At 39.0% G+C, this 19,762-nt stretch overlaps 3 protein-coding genes across 4 annotated transcripts in view; 1 reads left to right on the forward strand and 2 right to left on the reverse strand.

The window, feature by feature from the left end:
* The window catches only part of galns (galactosamine (N-acetyl)-6-sulfatase), a 47,607-nt gene extending 45,933 nt beyond the window's left edge, over positions 1 to 1,674 (reverse strand). The window contains exon 1 of the mRNA XM_017459210.3: positions 1,258 to 1,674. Within this exon, the coding sequence (XP_017314699.1) occupies positions 1,258 to 1,374 (117 nt within the window). The 5' untranslated portion in view covers positions 1,375 to 1,674. The remainder of the gene's footprint in view (positions 1 to 1,257) is intronic.
* Positions 1,675 to 1,734: 60 nt separating this feature from the next.
* On the forward strand, positions 1,735 to 8,250 carry trappc2l (trafficking protein particle complex subunit 2L). The gene is given in 5 exon segments (NM_001200826.1): positions 1,735 to 1,784; positions 4,987 to 5,159; positions 6,829 to 6,916; positions 7,934 to 8,013; positions 8,100 to 8,250. Coding segments are annotated over 5 exon segments (420 nt in total). The 5' UTR covers positions 1,735 to 1,751; the 3' UTR covers positions 8,146 to 8,250.
* Positions 8,251 to 8,252: 2 nt separating this feature from the next.
* On the reverse strand, positions 8,253 to 16,081 carry pabpn1l (PABPN1 like, cytoplasmic). 2 transcript variants are annotated; one of them, XM_017459212.2, is made up of 7 exons: positions 15,941 to 16,081; positions 14,289 to 14,403; positions 13,821 to 13,888; positions 12,522 to 12,628; positions 12,356 to 12,443; positions 9,885 to 10,024; positions 8,253 to 8,688 (listed from the first exon to the last, which is right to left on the reverse strand). In XM_017459212.2, exons 1-7 carry the CDS (start codon positions 15,986 to 15,988, stop codon positions 8,649 to 8,651), a joined length of 606 nt encoding a protein of 201 aa, XP_017314701.1. In that variant the 5' UTR covers positions 15,989 to 16,081; the 3' UTR covers positions 8,253 to 8,648. The 2 variants fall into 2 exon arrangements, with proteins under 2 accessions (XP_017314701.1, XP_017314700.1); XM_017459211.3 differs by lacking the exon at positions 15,941 to 16,081 and adding an exon at positions 15,522 to 15,903.
* Between the last annotated feature and the right edge of the window lie 3,681 nt (positions 16,082 to 19,762).

Here is a 19,762-nt window from a genome sequence, read left to right on the forward strand (position 1 = left end):
CAACCAATCACTGACCAGCACTGTTTCCCAGCAACCAATCACTGAGCAGCACTGTTCCCCAGCAACCAATCACTGACCAGCACTGTTCCCCAGCAGCCACTCACTGACCAGCATTATCCCCAGCACCAATCACTGACCAGCACTGTTCCCAAGCAACCAATCACTCACCAGCACTGTTCTCAAGTAACCAATCACTGAACAGCACTGTTCCCCAGCAACTAATCAAATTCTCTATTGATGTTTACAAGTAATTAAAGTGTTATTGCATCTGTAACAGCTTACCTTCATGTTTATTTTCAAACTACTCACTACCACTGCTGCTTTTTGTCTGTATACATGATAGAAATTATACTACAGTACGACCCCCGTATTTATTTAACTTTATCATAGGTATATGCAATATAAAGTATTATAGTTTCAGGCATCCGCTGGGAGGCTTGGAATCTATTCCCAGCGGATGCCTGAAACTATAACACTATATACTGCATATGCCTAAGATAAAGTTAAATAAATAAAGTGTAAAATAAATAAAGTAAAATAAAGTGTAGCGTGGACATGCTGGACAAAGGGATTAATCGCCCGGGTGAGATCGCACAAGATTTCATCACATTACTCAGAATGGTGCACAATTTTATGAATTATGAAATTATGAATGTTTACTGTTTTTCTGGAATTTTCTATTTCATTTTGTAAGGACCACAGTCAACCGTGGTTAAGTGAAACTGGATACGGGGGCTTTACTGTATTTTGTAAAAATGTAAAAAAAAATTTAAAATAAATAAATAAATAATAAATAAATAAATAAATAAATTAAATAAATAAATAAGACAACTTTCTTATTTTCTATTCTGATTAAACTCAATGCTATTCTCTTGGTTCTTCATCGGTAACACATTTTGATATGCAAATGATCATAATCATAACAATTAATATGCAAATTCGCGCATGACGTCATCTGGTCACTGCTAGCGTATTAAGTACTTTCCCCTTAAAAGAGTTGGCAACACTGTGTATAGCAATAAGTACACTATAGTCAGGGTGGGACCTCACAGAACAGGATTTATCAGAGAGATTACATAAAGCAAACTAAAAGAAACTAGGAGAAAGTCTGCAAAACAATTCAATAAATTACTGAATCTAACCGACTGTAGAAATCCTTCTTTGTACAATTATCACCCAGAAACACAGAAATCCAGCTTCCCAACTCTAATGCAAATCAGAAACGTAGAAATAACTGGAAGTAGTTTTAAGTCTTACATCATCCATAAGCATTATGATAATATTTGGAGTCGAAACATTGTGGGTCTCAGCGGTCCCAATAAAGCTGATAGTCCAGAAGAGGAGAAATGCGTAATTCACACTTCGGATCTCCATTTTACTCCTATAATCCCCTGCCTCTGCCCTGACTCTGCCTCTGCCCTGTCTGCACACTTTAATAAGGAAGTGTCATTCATGTGAGTGTCATGTGAGTCAAAATCATCAAAAAGTATCTACAGCTTGCGTTTATGGACTTTCTGTAGCTGGACGTTGACACACGTTCCTTGTGCAAGCGTACTAACAAAAGCAAAGAACAGAACAGAACAGAACAGAACAAAACAAAACAAAACAACAACAACAAAAAGCAGAAAAATGTACACGCTAGAAAACTACATGGCTAAACTCGAACTAAAACATGCCTCGCTACTACTAGTGTCACGTGAACAAGTAAGAGCGGTCACGTGACCAGCTTTCCGTCTTGTCGCAAATCCAACATGGCGGTGTGTGTCGCTGTCATAGCGAAGGAGGTAAACGACAATTTACCTGTACTTTAATTAACGTTTAACACGTAATATTTTGTCGTAAAACATGCACCTACGGATGAATTAAAGCTGTATAATGTCAAATGCCTCGAAATTTAACTCACTTGCTTTAATTAATAACTGGTTACAGCTGTGTGTGTGTTGTTTTTAAGCGTTTGCTCATGAGAAATAATGGCTGAATCTTGAATATCTTTTTTCTTAATATACAAGGACACTACGTAGGGTTTAATGTGGTCATCTCTAACCAGCTGTATTAGTGACTGCCTGTGTTGTGCACTTGATGGCTAATAGCGACTCGTTTGGAGTTTAGCCCAGCGAGCTAGACAGCAGGCGAGGAATTTATTGTTATTGCTTTATTTATTAAATTGTGGCTAATTTTATTTACTTCGTATAAAGTATAGGGACTTCCTTAATGAAGAGGTTTTCACAGCAGGCTCGTAGCTGGCTTCAAGAATGGAAATAAGTGTTGTATAATTGTTTACAGTAGAACACAACTACATAGATATGTAGTTGAATGGATATTCTTTTTATTAGAGTCATACTTGGAAAAAGTGTGGAGGAAGAATTAGTAAAACAGCATAAAACACACAGTACAAAGTCACAGTATATATATCGTGGATAATCGGGCTCTTATTCTGCCTGCACTTTATATTTTGTACAGTTTAGCATATAAACACTAAAGCAGGAAGAGTGGAACAACACTGATTAAATTTCACAATCATTTCGAGGTTATTAGTGTTTTCAGGACATACTGGATGTTCTTCACCTGGTCAGACTGCATCAACAACCAACTTTTATGCCCAGATTTTGCGAACTCTTTTCAGGGGAAAGAACATAATGCACGCTCAGAAACTAGACGTCACCCAATTGCGTTCTAAACTAATTTTTAGATTCGAGTCGGCATGATCAGTTGTATATTGAAACAAGTTATACAAACAATAAGATTTTCTGAAGACACAGAATAGAGTTTTAGTCAGAAGAGAAAATAAGATTATAACTTTATTTAGTTCTACTTATTTATTAGAAGTAGTATTCGGTTATGGCACCACAGACTGTTTACAGATTTACAAAGTACTGTCATTTCTATGAAGAACACAAACTAAAAGAAGTAGCGGCAGTGAGGAGTCGGGGGGAAGAAAGGAAGGAAATGGTTACAGATTGAGTAAATTGCTCTTATTACTTGTAAATATCACAATAAAGAGAGTAAAATACAAAAAAACAAGAAATGCACTTGTGACAAACAATAGTGATTGGTTGTTGGGGAACGACGGTGATCAGTGATTGGACGTTGTGGAATGACGGTGATTGGTCTGGGTGAAACTCAAGTCAGGTTTTACACAGTTGTGGTGAGTCCACTGAACTTGCTCTCTCAAGGCATAGAACCTAACATAGAAGGCTATGATGTGAACTGGAGAGTACGAGTGCATGGAGTAAAGGTTCAGTCGACTCACTACCAGTGTGTATTGCAGGTTCAGGTAGAAAGCAATAAATCTAGCGACAGAGATGTCAGGTTGGCAACACTGACTACGTTTACATGGACTGCAGTAATCTAATTATTGACCTTATTGTGAATAAGACAATATTGTGATTAAGGTGTTTACACGAGTTGCTTTTGAGAATACTCCTTTCATTTTCCCGTTTTCCATGTTATAGAACATAGATCGATTAACAGCACACGTCATTACGTCACCGCGCCACGCCGTCCGACGTCCCTCCAGAATTTCACGTATCTACGTACAGTTGGTCTTCGTTATGGAACCGTATACAGTTCTGGGTGTTTTTATTTTTAATTTTACGAAAGCTTCAAGTGCAGTTAATTATTTGTCACGCTGTACGTGCTAATAGACGACTGCTTGAAGTCGTGGGCTGCGTCCCAAACCGTTTACTTACCTACTATATAACAGCTGAGATACGTGTATTTCACCTACTATACAGCAGGTAAGTACGCGGTTTGGGACGCAGCCGTGCTCTCGATTGCCGTCAAACGGTTGAGCTCTGCCGTGTGAGATCGTGTCCTGTAGCAAAATGCGGTGAAAACTCTCACACGACGTTAATAGTGTGATTAAGGTGTGTACATGTCTGTAATACACGTCAATAATGCGAATAAAACAGGAGTACTCCACATGTCTTCATTCCATTTGTGTTTACTTTGAGTGTGACTTTAGTGGGATTAAGATCATCAATAATCGCCGTTCACATGCTAGTTTCTTAATCAGAGTATCGTCTTAATATCGGATTATCGTCGTCCATGTAAACTGTTTACGACAGTATAAAGCACTCAGGCTCAGTAGTGGCACCTGGTTACTCTTTCCATTTCTGATCAGTACAAACCAAGACAATAACCACATCTTGAACATTTTAGGGGGGCTCACAAAATTTAATGGTCCTTTTTGATTCTCTATGTAATAAAGGCCCAAATTTTATACACACACATATAGGGAGGCCTTTCATTTAGTATAGTTTTTATGGCACCTTTATAGTGCAACTTTAAAGCTCATGATCACTACCTTCTGCCATTTTATGGAATAGAGCTGTAATAGAAAAAAATCTTTTATATTATGAAAAGTAACAGTATTTGGGTTTGGAATGACATTCAGGTAAGTAAATAATAACAATTTTCATTTTTAGGTGAACTATTGCTAACTTTTTGAGCACAGACCTGACAAGGACATATCAAAATACAGTGGTTGTAGACACTTGGGTGTTTATTGTCCAAAACTAGATTTGCAAATAATATTCTTATTTTAATAGACTTTAACCAGGTTCATTACATTCATTCACAACATGCACACAGACATTGTTCATCTTCTTCCTCATATACTGAAAATGGCTCCGTTAATGTTTCTTGTCTCGTCACATTGACAATAACATTACATTACATGAATCCCCTGGAATGTTTGCATCCCTGGATATTACTGTCTGTCGTTTAACGGTTGTCGTAAAACAGTTATCAAATGTTAAACTTTAGCTACTTAGCTTGTATCTTACGCCGCATTCTTTCACCGTTAAAACTGAAGCGTCGCATGGCTTCTGTGAACAGTAAAGCCCCACCCTTTTTGATTTGATAGGCCATTTCAAACATTTTGACATTGACGAGCGCTGCCAGACTTAGAAACGTAGTACGGCCCTGTTACAAAAGTAGACAAGTTTTTGTTTATATGATCCAGTGATATAATTGTTTCTGCAGAATTACCCTCTCTATATCCGGAGCGTTCCAACGCAGAGTGAGCTGAAATTCCACTACACAGTGCACACTTCGCTGGACGTGGTGGAAGAGAAGATCTCTGCAGTTGGTAAAGCGATGGCTGATCAGCGAGAGCTCTACCTGGGACTGCTCTACCCTACAGAGGACTACAAAGTGTATCCTTCTGATGTAATTTCTTCCAACTACCACTGACTTCTTGCATTTTACACTGTTGTAAGTGCATGAACAGTGGAAGGGCAGGGCAGTTACGACATACTGGGATAAGACAAGCTGGAGTAGGTGTACCTGAAATCTTATGCCATACTGATGTAGATGATTCATCCATCCACAGAGGATCCTATCCCAGGCAGAAATACATCCTGGATGGGATGCCTTCTGAGAGCAGTGTGTCCTAGAGCACCCCTGACTGCTTTCTATTGAATTTAATGTCAAGTCTTGTGGACACTACTGAATAACTTCTGATCTTCTATTATTTACAGCCACTACACTACACTACAATTTCCTCCCTTTTAGTGTGAAGTGGGAGGGGCTTTCTTGAGTAACGCTTGTGCAAGCTTCATCATGACCAATCACAATGTTCCCCCTCACTTATATCAAAACTGTGTACAACCCCAATTCCAAAAAAGTTGGGACGCAGTGTAAATTGTAAATAAGTCATAATCTCAAACCCATATGTTATTCACAGTAGAACACAGAAAACATATCAAATGTTTCAACTGAGGAACTGTACCGTTTTAAGAAAAAAATAAAGTAATAAATGTTATAATTTATCAGCGCTCAGTTCATAAGCCTCAATTTATAAGCCTGCATCTCTGATGGTATGGGGGTGCATTAGTGCTTATGGAATGGGCAGCTTGTACATCTGGAAAGGTGACATCAATGCTGAAAGGTTTTAGAGCAACATATGCCATATTCCATCCAGATTCCATTCCATCTTTACTTCTGAGAGACTCTGCCTCTCTACGATACTCTTTTTATTCCCAATCATGTTGCCAGTTAACAATTGGTTCCAAAATGTTCCTCCAGCTGTTTCTTACAGTTTCAACACTTAACTTTTCCAGCCTTTTGTCGCCTCCGTCCATCAAATTCAATATTTATTTATTTTCTTTTTATTTGCAGTTTACACAGCGTCCCAACTTTTTTGGATTTTAAGGTTGTATTTTCCAGACATTGTATCCTACTGTGATGGCTCAATAGTTTGATAGATGCTACGTGTAGGGCTGATCATTCCCAGCGTAATTCTTGCATCTTGAGTCATGTAGGAGGTTGGAAGTTCTGGACAGAGGGCTGTAAGATGAGCAATGCTTATAACATTAGACCATGCCTAGACAACTCTCAGATGGTCTGATCAGAAAAAAAACAGCTGAGGTTTGAGTAGTGTCTGGCCGGATTCTGTGGCGTTCTTTTCATTCAGACCTTTTGCTACGTGTTTAATACAGTGCTTAACCAATGCTGTACTTCAACCCCTGCTGCAGTGTTAAATACCATTTAATCTAATCATATCTGAAAACATGCAGTAAGCAAATACCATAAAAACTGAGACACTGGGTTGGCTACTTAACCAGCCCCATTCCCACACTGCTTTAGCATTAAGACAGAGTTTAGTAGTTGTCATTTTTGCTAGGCCAAACATAAGAGACAAGCAGAAAATTTGCATCCATATAGCTTGTTTTCTCTTCTTCTTTTTTAAAAAGAAAGGCCAAGTGTTTGTTCAACCTAGTTGAGTTGAAAAAAAATATATATTTTTTTATTGGCTGTTTTAGTTGAGGATGGCAAATAATAAAAGCCTGTATGGAAAAGATTGGCGCTTAACTGAAATACCAGATATGGCTATGTGACGAACTCCAAAGTGAAGTTTGTGATTGTTGTGGACTCGTCAAACACATCGCTGAGAGACAACGAGATACGAAGCGTAAGTTGGCATTTCCAGTGACTAAGATTGTTCAAATTTCAAAATTCCACAGCTAACACTGCGAGACCCTTGGGCAAGGCCATGTATAGATTGTTGAATAACTGAAATAACTAAATTCATTTTTGCTCTGTTAAAATGAGTCGCCGAATCACTGTCAATTCTGCAGAATACAAAAAAAAAACAAAAAAAACACAACAACTCGGTAGTAAGAAATGTTCAATCACAAGAGCTGTGGTCTTTGAGCATTCCCTCTTCGTTTCTGTGGCTCCTGAACGCAGTCATAACATGTAAAGCGTCTGCTGGAAATGGAGATTTCTCTCTATATACACAGATTCAATATTCACCGTTCAAATAATGACCACAATTAATTAAGACTAATGAATCAAAAGTGAAATTTAAATCTCACAGCCATTAACTGCTCAGCTAAATGTGTGGATCTGATTTAGCAGTGAAGCACAAGCCATTTTAGATGAAGCTTTCTACAAAATGAATAAGAATCAGTCCCTCCAGGATTGTGATCGGGGAAACGAACACAAAATCCAAGCAAAACGCCACGATGTTCGGAGGAACTTGCAATTTTTCAGATTTTCCGCAGGTTTGGGTCGAAAGACGCGCCACGTGACGTCATCACGACACACATTCAGACAAAGGCCTCTTTGCGTCGAACATGAGTACAGCTAAAAAGGTCTCATTTACCAACAAACATCACTGCGAAATACCGTGACAATTTTCGAGTAGGTTTCCGCAAATAAATACATATATAGATAAAATGCACAAAACAAGCATCGTAAATTTTGAGGGGGGAAAAAGCCGCAGCAAAATCAGGCATTTTTGGCTACAACAATCTCCCATACAGCCCCCCCCCCCAAAAAAAACAAAACAAAACTCGAAGTCTTGTACGGACTGAGTAATGTATTTGTAATTGCCTTTTTTTTTTGGACTCTTGAAGTGAACTGGTTGTGGATTACTGCACCAGCAGAACCTACCACACTAACAGTGTACTGCTCCTCTCCACAGATGTTCAGGAAACTGCACAGCTCCTTCACAGATGTCATGTGCAATCCCTTCTACAACCCTGGAGAGCCAATTCAGTCCAAGTAAGAGCTGCTAGACAATATCTATTCATTGCTGACCTTCAGCGAGGTAAACGTATCGTCTAACACAGTGTTCTCTTTTCCTTCAGGGCTTTTGACAGCACGGTGTCAGGCATGATGGTGCCGTCCTGCTGAAGCTGTATTTTACTCTGTTGTACATACAGAAGTTTTTGTGTCCGTTTGTGTATGTTTATTGTATGAAGTAAAATTTCCAATGAATAAATTGATTTATTACACTGATACAGGAGAGAGCAAAATGTTTTTATTTATATTCTTCTGTCAATGTTTAACAAACAATGAATGGGAGATAGAAAATTAGACAAAAAAAAAAAAAAATACTGAAATTCAAAAGGCACTCCAGCCTCCAACCAGCTCATTTTTACAGAAAAGACATTATAAAAAGAGAAATAAAATAACGTCAACGGTGTAAATCAAGTCTCCTCATCGTTCAGGCTTAAAGTCAGACAAAATATATGAGAAGCCATACAAAAATATATACGCACTTAAAATGTAACTATGAAGATCCATGTGTAGACTGGGAGTCCATTAAAGACAGGAACGTAACAGCACTGAAGAGTTAGCACCCATAAGTGCTTCGAAAAGAAAAAATAAAACTAAAACAGACTCTTTTCATTCTGTCAGTATGATATGTACCAAGGCTGGGCTCTTCCACTTCCCCTGAAACAGAGCACGTTCTAGTTAATGAACATTTCTGTAAACAGGACACATTAATCTGGGGTATGTGAGATTATAAGCAAGAATATAGTTTGTTTTTTTTTTTAGGCTAGCAAGGTACCTCGGACACTTAAAATAGTCCTTCTCTACATCATTATTTGTGAATGAACAGTAGGCCTACCCCAGATTCTGTACAAAGCTGGACACATATACATCAGAGTCTACTACATCAAAGATGTACCATAGCAGATTCAGTGGCATCAACAAACATGGTTGCTTTAAGAATCAAAATTATACTGGTGTGGAAGCCTGAGGTTTACAACCTCATTTTCTTTCCACGTTTTTATGGATTTTTTTTTTTTTTTTAACCTCACCCTTGAATGTCGTTGCTCAGCTAAGACGTGTTTGGTGTCTGTATTTGGAAATGAAGCGAACATTCAAGTTAAGCTTAACTTACAGCGGTGCTCGAAGGTTTGTGAACCAGATACTGAAAGCAGAGGTTCACATACTTTTGCCACTCACAGATAGATAATATAGGATCGTTTTCTTCAATAAATAAAATGACCAAGTATAATTTTTTTTTTTAATTAAAGGACTTGTGTGAAAATCTGATGACGGTTTAGATCATATTTAAGCAACCATATATAAAATTCTAAAGGGTTCACAAACTTTCAAGCATGACTAGCACTGAACACATTAAATATGTCTTGGCTAATCAGACATTTCAGCTAAGGAGACCCCCGTAAATATTTTTCGGCTCGATTTTTATATATCAATATAAGATTTAAAAATAAAAATTAGGTACAACAATATTAAAATCATTACAATATAAAAAAAACAAAAACAAATATTGCACAGAATTGAGGGATTGCCATCTCTGATAAAGATGCATGGGAAGCTGCCCATTTTATTTATACAGATATATAAAATAATCAGGGGTGATATTTTAAATGTCCGAGTATTTAGGTGAAAATCATTCATCTTAAACTTTGGAGCAGGGGTGGTCCAGTCTTCTCCGGAAAGGGCCGGTGTGGGCGCAGGTTTTCGTTCCAACTTAACAGAAGCCACACCCGGAGCCTATTGAAAACCAAGCTCGACTGATTAAACAGGTGGAATCAGGTGCATCTCCTGCACCCACACCGGCCCCTTGCGGATAAGATTGGACGCCCCTGCTTTAGCGTGACGTGTGGAAGACTGACCTGATGAAGCCGCGGAATCTGCCCTGGAAGCCATTATGGAAGCGGGAAGTGCGGACGCCTCGACCTCGGAAACGCCCCCCTCGCGCGAACCCTCTGTCTGTGCTGCTGATGCCTGGCATGTTGGTGCGTTTCGGTAAGACCTGTGGCCAAAACACGCAACCAACAGGCCAACTTAATCTAGACACAACTGGATGCACGAGCTAAAAACCCCCACTGGGAAGAATGTTGACCACATTAACACTCTTACCATACAACTCTGTCTTGTACCGCAGTGTATCGGGGACCTGCTTACACCACCACATTTACAAACAGGGCGACATGAAATGCCATAACTCGGATTTCGCTATCGTTCTGGCACATCGTTATATTGCTAATTCTGAAGGCACTACATGACTCATGACATTGACATGAGAGTTAGTGTTTGATGTGAACGAGTACTGGATTAGAGTTCTACTCACTCAAATTTTTTTTTTTTTTTTTTTTTCATATTGTAATTGTGTGTTCTGTGTAGGTATGAATGTGGTGTTACAACAATACAGCACGATACACGGGTATGGGAGAACACATTGATGATCGAACATCAAGTCGGTTTAGCAGTTTCTGTACTGAAGTACTGCGTGTGTTTTAAAGTCACCCAAAGCTTTTGAAGACATTTACCTAAAAACAAAAAACACATCAAGAGAAAATGAACTGCTGAAAAAATCTCAGCTGATTTGTCGAGGGTCAAAGTCACGATCAGGTGGAAGATAAGAAGCACTGCCGTGACAGAGCCTTTCCTTTACCCAAAAATCACAACACCTGATTATTTTCTCTGTCCTAGCTCAAGCCTACATGTTTTGCTCCCTTCCGATGATAAACCAGCATTGCAGGTAGTGCACGTGCATTTCAGAACATAACATTATATTTTATGTAAGGAATAAAAAAAAAAACCTAATGTATGCAGATTTTAAAAACCTTATATAGAACCCCCGAGACATTTCACGCCATGAATGGCTATAGAAGCTGGCATAGCAAAAATCCAATCAATCGATCAATGAGGTTACTTAAACAAAGCAGATCATTTTCCTATAACAAAGTGTTTTAATCCTCTTTCAACATAATCTTTTTATGAAAGACATGTCTTAGATGCGCCGTGTCCACTATTCACGTTCCCGCTGCTATAGAAACGTGTTCAGGAGTGCATTATTATAACCTGTTGTTTGAATTACAACTGGAACTACTGTCAGAGCTACCGTTATCGAAAACAAACACCTTCTGACCAATCAGATTTGAGAATACAACAGCGCTGTGAATTAGACCCACCTGTATAAATAACACCAACCTGTCACATGTTCTACACCAACAGTATTGTACAAACAAGTTAGCCAAAATGCAGTTGTTTTTTTTTTACGAGTGTGAGGCCACAACTTCTCTGGGATGGACAGGCTCAGAGGCCACGCCTCCATCCCTGGTTAAAATATCAACTCGGACCCAGTGGCTCTGATTAATCAAAAGTTGTGTAGATATTAGCAGACTTCAGCATCCAGAACGACTTATGAACTACTCTGCATCTGATGCATGAAAAGGTCACACAAAGCATAATCGACGAATCAGATTCAGCTGCATGGAAACAAGCTTCCACACACTAGTCCCTTATTTACATACAATATGCATATGACACACCCCCATTTACCTTCATATTCATCTCATTTAGATTAAATATGGCCTTAATTATGCCTTCAGAAGAGAGCAGGTAGTTACATGAACTCAATTTATTTTACAATTGTTATGCATTTTTGAATGTGAATAGATTAGATTTATTCTTTACACATTGAATTATGAAAATTTATCATTTAACTTTTTATTTTATGAATAATATCCAAGTATGACAGGTTTCCATCATGACCAAAAAAAAAAAAAAAAAAAAAAAAAAAAAAAAAAAGGTATATTTCCTATAAAAATGATGACTCAAAGTCTGAAAAGCAGACTAGTAAAATGAATAGATCGTGCCTGGCTTCTTTTAGTGTTCACATGAAATTATGTAATACCTTCAAAATGATATCAAAGTGTATTTAAATAGCTAAGGCATGTGGTTCATCTGCCCAAGAATACACATCCGGGTCAGAGCTTTGTTTAGCGCTTACGGTACGTAACTAGCTGATAAAGTACAGTGCATGTTGGCACTAAATGCTATCATGTCCATTTAAGTGCGCCGTTTCTACACGTGCATGTGTGATCATGTTTACTACGATATTTTCTAGTTCCTTATTTGTATTACTCCACTGCTATACTTACTGAGGACACTGATAACGGTTTTAAAATCGACTGAAGATCAAATCGAATGAAAGCAGCTCCACCAAAGCGGACACTGATGATTAAAAAAAAACTACTGGTGAAATTTCAGCCTGCTCATCTTACTATACAGTCTGTCTGGATGCAACTTTGATAAGGACCACTTAATATGACGTATAGCATTCACACTTCGCCCTCACCTTAATGACGCGTCCTCTGAATAAGGTTTCATCCAAAGCCATGGCCATCCTCACCGACTCTCTATCAGAGAACTCGATGTATGCAAACCTAAAGAGAGCAGCAGAGCAATGGTGACTCCAAATATTTTTGATGCACTAATACGGACTAATATAATCTCGCCCTCACCCTTTCGGATGGCCAGTGAATTTGTCACACAGTATAGTGACCCTGTTCACGTGGCCACAGCCGTTAAAGTAGATCTCCAGCTCATCGGCAGTCGTCCCATAATCCACCTGTTTCCATTTAAAACAGAGCAAGTGATTACTAAGAGTACGCAATTATTTACATTCCGGGGGTGGCCTCACAGTGAATCTTAGAGACACTTTATATGACACAGAGTCAAATATGATATGTATTATATGTAGACACATGATACAATTTAATTTTAGCTAAAAAAAAAAATTAAAATGAAAACAGATGAATTAATCTGGCTTGTGTTGAAATATTCTTTTTGTTAGCTTTATGTTGGAAAAGTACTTTATTAGTTTTTGGAAAACATACGGTGCCTTTTAACTCATTCGCATGCCTAGCATGAAATCCGTCAGTTTCAGACACCCGCTGGTTAAGGAAAAAAGCTTGGAAAAGACTAGGATCGATATTTTTATTTATTTATTTATTTATTTTTGAGTCTGCGCCCATGACGGTCTCAGATTCCTGTACTTGGCTGACGGGAGCGGAACCCAATGTGTTGTTCTGCTGTTGTAGCCAATCCACCTCAAAATTCAATGTGCATGCTGAGATCCTTTTCTGCTAATCACGGCTCCTTCCTGGCTGCTCGATCCAAATCTGGCCATTTTCCTCTGACCTCTCTCATCAACAAGGCTTTTCCACCCACAGAACTGTTGCTCACTCAGTGTTTTTTTCTTTTTCAGTTTTCGCACCATTCCGTGTAAACTCTAAAGACTGTAAATCCCAGAAGATCAGCAGTTTCTCAATACTCCAACCAGTCCATCTGGTACCAATAATCAAAGCCACGATCAAACTCAGAGATCGCACTTTTTCTTCAGTCAGATTATTGATGTGAACATTACCTTGAGGCTCTTGACCTTCATTTGCGTGATTTTGCATTGTGCTGCTTGCCACATAATTTGCCGATTAGATAACTTTAGGTGTTCCTAATAAATAGGATGGTGAGCGTATTTTAAGTGATGATCGATTCTGGAGCCATGTTTCTTGTTTGGTGCTAAACATTCAAAAATCAACAGAAAACGCATTTCATGAAGTGATACGATTGCTCAACATTTACATACAGCCAACTGTTGCCATGATCAACAGTTATCGTCACTTTACTGGAATTTACTGAAATATGGAGGCACATGAACGAGCAGTACAGTAACCGTACATCAGAAGGCACGCAACTTGTTATACAACAAAATATTTACCACATGGCAGTTGAAAAAAATCCTTTCATAAAACATGGCTTACGTTCCCCACGTAGACGGATCTGGTGTCAGCGTCTACCCTCTCCTCGGGTGTCATACTGTAGAAAAGTCCTGATGACACACAGACGTCATAATCAGATACAAGTGCATTCGAGACACTTGATCGAAAGCTGAACACACTAAACAGATCAGGCAGCTGAACATACACATCATAAATGATTAATAAACAAGGTCAAGTCTAGCTAACAACAACAACAAAAAAAATCTAACTTTTTATACAAATTCTTACTGCACATGTTTACAAAAGTCAGAACACTTTGCATGCTGTATCCCTGTAAATTTATCAAGTTGTACAACCATGATAAAAATTAATTTAATAAATGAATAAATGAATAAATAAATAAATAAATGCAGTCAGCACATTCCTTAACCAAACCCAACTTGGGAGCGCAGTACTGCCAGGGTTTGGGAAGTGATGACAATGCAGACGGGTTTAGCTGCCCGAGCTCACCTGTCTGTAGAGGGCCATAGGGAAACGGCTTGTCTGAACAGTACTGCGCTTCCCTCAGCTTCTCCTCCTCCTCTTCCTCCAGCTCCATCACCCGCGCTTTGATCGCCTCCAACTCCTGCAGCATAAAAGAGCAAACGTGACAGCACTCTAGGCTCATATATCCATCACGTATTTTCCCTATGCACGGAGCTCCCGTTTTGCCTTGTGCACCGAGTTTGGGTTTAGAAACCAAGGTGCAGAAACCTTTGTAGCTGGCTTCCAAGTAAGCAAACGAAAGCACGCAGGCCTCACTGCGTTTTTAGAAGTGACGCACCCTACCTAAAGATAACACTGGGGACAAAACATTGATTTATAACATTAACCTTCATCCAAGTGGGACAGGAAATGACTCAAAGTTCACTGAACTGAAATCAATTCCCTAAACATGTAGCCAAACTGTCAAATTACACATGTTAACATGCGTAACATCATATACGATTGCTTTAATTGCAGCGTTACAAAATATTATTCAGTGGATAATTTGTGCAACTACGTTAACTGAGTCACTAGTTTTCCAGTATAGGTTTCATTTCAAACCTTGGGTAGAGTCACACATTAAATCATCAGCAAATCTTATCCAAGATGACAAAAAGTCTGGTCTGATGTTCTCCAGTCTGCTGGTGACCTTGTGGGAAGAGTTTACTACTGATTCACTGGCTCGAACAGACACGGCGATGATTATTCACATCCGTAATCATCCTAATACTCAAACCTTCTTCCACAAGGAAACAGGAAAGTCCTCATACACACATCATTTGTGGTTATCAGGGTAGAAATGGAAACTATTTTAATCAACACAGAACTCAATAAGCACAGACTAAACATGGCCTAGATTTGTAACTGAACCAAGAATGATGGACTGCTGGTGGAAAGAAAGAAAGAAAGAAAAAAAAAAGAAGTTACATAATAAAACAGGAAAATGCTTCCTGGAAACAATTAGGCTAATTTCTAATCAAGTGAAACAGCATTGTTTTGTTTTCCAGCAGAGAAAAGCAGGTGCTGTGTGAGGAGGGAAACAAACTACCTGAAAGCGTTCATTATATTGTGTGTTTTTTTTTTTTTTTTTTTTTGTGGTAATATAACATTAAAAAATAAAAAGGAAGAAATTAATAAATAAAGGAAGGCATTTATATGATGAAAGGGTTATATTTCCATTCACACCGGTTCCTCTGAGAATAAAGAGAATAAACTTACCGGGTCTTCAGTAAACTGACTTCCGGAGTTGGGAGCTCCTTTAATGTCGTAGATTTGCTCCGCCATGTTAGTTAGTTAGTTAGTTAGTTAATCATACCACCTTCAGCCTGCTTCTTCAATCTAAACCTCCCAGAATAAGCCTTCTTATTACACCAATCATCAAACACACCGACCGAGTAAGAAGTGAAGAAACACTAACACTAACCAAAGATTCCTCACGTCTAAAGTCAAAGGAGGAAAGGCCACGCCCAAACCTGCACCCTAAACTACTTAATAGGGGTCAGAGGTTACCGCGCTCGCGTCCCAAATCCAACAATGCAGTACTAATTAATATGAACGCAGTATGTAGTTTGCGGTTTGGGACGCAGCCCGAGAGAGTCTACAGAGAAGATGGAGGCGGTTCACTTTAATGAGCTCACCTGCAGACCAGCTGCCTGAAAATACACACACATCTCTACTCCAAACATTCCTGCTCAGATTGTAGGCCTCGTTCCAAACGAAGAACGTGTGTGTAACCATAATACAATTCATTAAATAACTGAAGACGATTAAAAAAAAAAAAAAAAAAAGACCCGGATGAAACGTCAGCGCTTCGTTAATGTCGGGGCAGAGTGGGCGTGGCTTTCTGAAGACTTCAAATTTTAAATGACAGATTTAGTCTTGGTACACATTTACTCACTTCATGAATTGATACCCACTTTATCACTATTAAAACGTAGTTGCAGAGCCTATATTATTATTTCCTCTTATACCATGGCACTTTTGACTTGTCGATTCTCATTGGTCAGAAGATGTTGATTAATTTCCTGTAACAAGCAGCTCTGAGATTAATGCCTCGTGTAATTCAAGATTCACAGATTTACCCCAGTGTGCTCATTCTGTATCCTTTGTAGAGTAACAGCTCATGCACAGGGGACTTGTATGGAACAGTTGATGCTCCACATCATCTAAATTTCGAATCGTCTAGTCGTTGGCGTGATGAAGCTTTCTATAGGAGATATTTATTTGACATTTTTGGTGGACGGAGTCTCCAGTGTCAGCGAATTTTTCTGGAGACCTTGCACTTTCTGGTTTCTTGGTAACATACCAAGCTGCATTTTTTTTTGTCTTCTTTTAGCTTCAAGTTAATAATTGCTATATATATATATATTGCTAATAATAATAATAAGAATAATAATAAGAGGAGGAAGAAGAAGAAGTAGAATTGATTCTCACTTAAAATATCATGTCATCTGGGGATAATGAAAGTAAAATACTAAATATTAATTGAATGGATGCTTGATTGGATAATTAACTATACTGATTTAATGCAGTTTCCTAGATTCTATGTTTGAAGTTGAATGTGTGTGTGTGTGTGTGTGTGTGTGTATGTATGTAGGTCCTGTGTGTGCGGAGTTTGCGTGTTCTCCCCGTGCTGTGGGGGTTTCCTCCGGGTACTCCGGTTTCCTCCCCCAGTACAAAGACATGCATGGTAGGCTGATTGGCACTTCCGAGTTCCCTGGGATAGGCTCCAGGCTGTCTGTGACCCTGTGTAGGATCAGTGGTATGGAAGATGGAGTTTGTTGGATGGATAGATGGATTGGTGTTCAGCTGCAAGTTTTGTTCATGTTTATAGATTACAGTACGTCATATTGTCCTATACAATATCAGTATACATAAACGATACAGAAATGATTTTGCCTGAGATATACTTAAATGTAACCACATATCATCAGCTACTGAGTGGCATGGTAGTGCAGCGGGTAGCGTTCTCCCTGTGTGGTTTCCATGTGGGTTTCCTCCAGGTGCTGTTTTCCTGCCCCTTCCCATAAACATGGCAGTAGGTGAACTGGCTATGCTCAATTGCCTTAGATGTGAATGAGTTTATGAATGTGTGTGTGTGTGTGTGCCCTGTGATGGGTGTATTCCTGCCTCATGCCCGGTGTTCCCAGGACAGGCTGCAGATCCACTCCACATCCATGCTCTAAAGATCTTACAGAAGAATGCATGACTGAAACTTTATTTGCGTTAACGAAACGTTTATCTTTGTACAACAAACATTAGTGTTCGTTTCAGTCGGTGATTGGTAACATAACTCTGCACCACAGCTGAGAACAGAATAATTACCTCAAGGGAGACTTAATTGAAGTAAGTGGATCCTGACGAGTAAATAGCAGGTTATAACTCTCACAAGGCCCTAGTCATTTCATTCAAGTTCCCATGTAAGTATCTGGGGACAAAACATCATGCATGATCACCCAGGAAATGAAGGACACACCGCAAGCGATGTTTCGTATTTCGCTGTCTTTTTTAATTACACAGATACATATCTCAACACAGACAATAACCTGATTTAGAATGTTTACAGCGTCACATATCCAACGAAGCGCACAGTAAAGGGGTAGAGGGGGCAGCAAAAAGGGGGAGGAGAGCATGCAAGAAAGAAATCAAAACTTCTCCTGGCACAGTTCACTTCATCTAGAGACTGATAACAGGAAGAAGAAGAAGAAGAAGAAAAAAAAAAGTTCTTCATCACACCAACCTTTTCCTACAGAAACAACGTTCTCTTTTCTGTAACAATGTATTGCACAATACAGTAAATAATGCTTCCCTAAACATGTCAAACCAAGCCTTCATCTTTAGGTATCTTTACAAAAAAAAAAAAAAAAATGTCTCTAGCTATTTTAGCGTTAGGGAGATCAAGCGTCCACTCCAGCTCTGCTAACAATAGCATTCTCAGTCTCATTAGTGTGAGGTTTACATTACAACAGGATGAGCTATGGATGTCCACAAAGGGTCTCTGGTATAGAGTCCAAAAAGCTCCTGATCACATGCACTTCCCCTAGCAAAACATTCCACCTATACCCTTCATGGATGGCATAATTAAAGTAAAAAAAAGAAGAAGAAGAAGAAGAAAAAGCTATCATCAAATATCTCATTTTAAATATATATGTAATGCTAATTTTACCACTGTTTGAGATTTAGGCCTACAGAGCTCGTGTGACTTTCTAGGTTTGTGTTAAGGTTTTCCGACGGACATGCCCCGAATGTCTCACAGCCTCGACCCCTTCACAAATCCACTCAGAGAAGCCGTGCCTCCCGCTGCGCCCAAGAAAACACAGATATATATATATATATATATATATATATATATATATATATATATATATATATATATATATATATATATATATACAATCGGTGGAAGATCCATCAGCAAGCTCTTCCTTTTTGGTTCAACTTTGGTTGGAGACACAACGGGACACAAATTCGATCATAAAGCGCACAGGGCCTCATATGAACGAAATGTGAGCTAAACGGACATGCAAAGCACACAGAAGGAGTGAGATATGTGCGTGTGTATCCTCTGCCTTCGTTTTGCTTGTGGTATCGGATTAAAGCTCTGGAATATTCAAGTAGTTTGCACAGCGAGATCATGAATAGGAAGCCTTTGTCTCTCAAGCACACACTCAAGTCGCACAGCGAGGTTGGCCGATGCTAGACATGTGCCCGTTTTTCATATCATGATAACTGCTTAAGTTTTGTCCCTATTTACAACTTCTGTAAGGCTTACTAATATGTTCAAACGACCACACAGTCACCCGGAGCTATCGACGGTGAATCTTCACAGGCTTCGAATTTGGCAGACGGATCATTATTTCTCTCGTTAGCTTTACAGATCTGTTAAAAATTTTTTTTTAAAAACTGCCACGAGTTCTGTCTACATCGGGCGCTTCCTGAATATTCTGCGTGCACACAATAACAATATAAAACACGTTGAATATGAATCTATATACACAATATAGGCACATGCCTAGCTGTGGCTTTGTACTTTCAGCACCAGGCCGTTCTGTTGAGTATGCCGTCTTGTGCTTGGAGTGTGTGGTTATTTCCATCACTTTGGTTCAGGGGCTTTAGTTCGCACTAGCTCATGTTCAAAAAGGCTGCGATTAACCAGCATACAGAGGTGCTTTGGTCTGTTATTTTGGATTACTATGGGATATGTTACTATGCTGAATGTTTAAATAAAACTCAACCAAACTGTTTATAAAATATAACACTTCAGACTTCAGCTATGTTCAGACAGACAGGTCAAATCCAATTCTCCGACATGTCTGATTTGTTCAGGAAAACTAAAATAAAACACGTAAACAACCCCCCCCCCCCCCCCCCCCAATCCAAATCAGACTTAAGCCACATTTGTAAGTAATTTCAAATCTGATTGGATTTCTGGAACTGTTACTAGTTTGCTTCCACAGGGT

Source organism: Ictalurus punctatus, chromosome 27 (assembly GCF_001660625.3).
Source record: "Ictalurus punctatus breed USDA103 chromosome 27, Coco_2.0, whole genome shotgun sequence".
NCBI lineage: Eukaryota > Metazoa > Chordata > Actinopteri > Siluriformes > Ictaluridae > Ictalurus > Ictalurus punctatus.

Coding starts and splice junctions, on each gene's coding strand:
- pabpn1l (XM_017459211.3), bottom strand. CDS start 15,587: ATGGCGGAGCAAATCTACGACATTAAAGGAGCTCCCAACTCCGGAAGT. Junction 14,404..15,521: donor GTCAGTTTACTGAAGACCCG/GTAAGTTTATTC, acceptor TTTATGCTGCAG/GAGTTGGAGGCGATCAAAGC. Junction 13,889..14,288: donor CTATGGCCCTCTACAGACAG/GTGAGCTCGGGC, acceptor GTGTGTCATCAG/GACTTTTCTACAGTATGACA.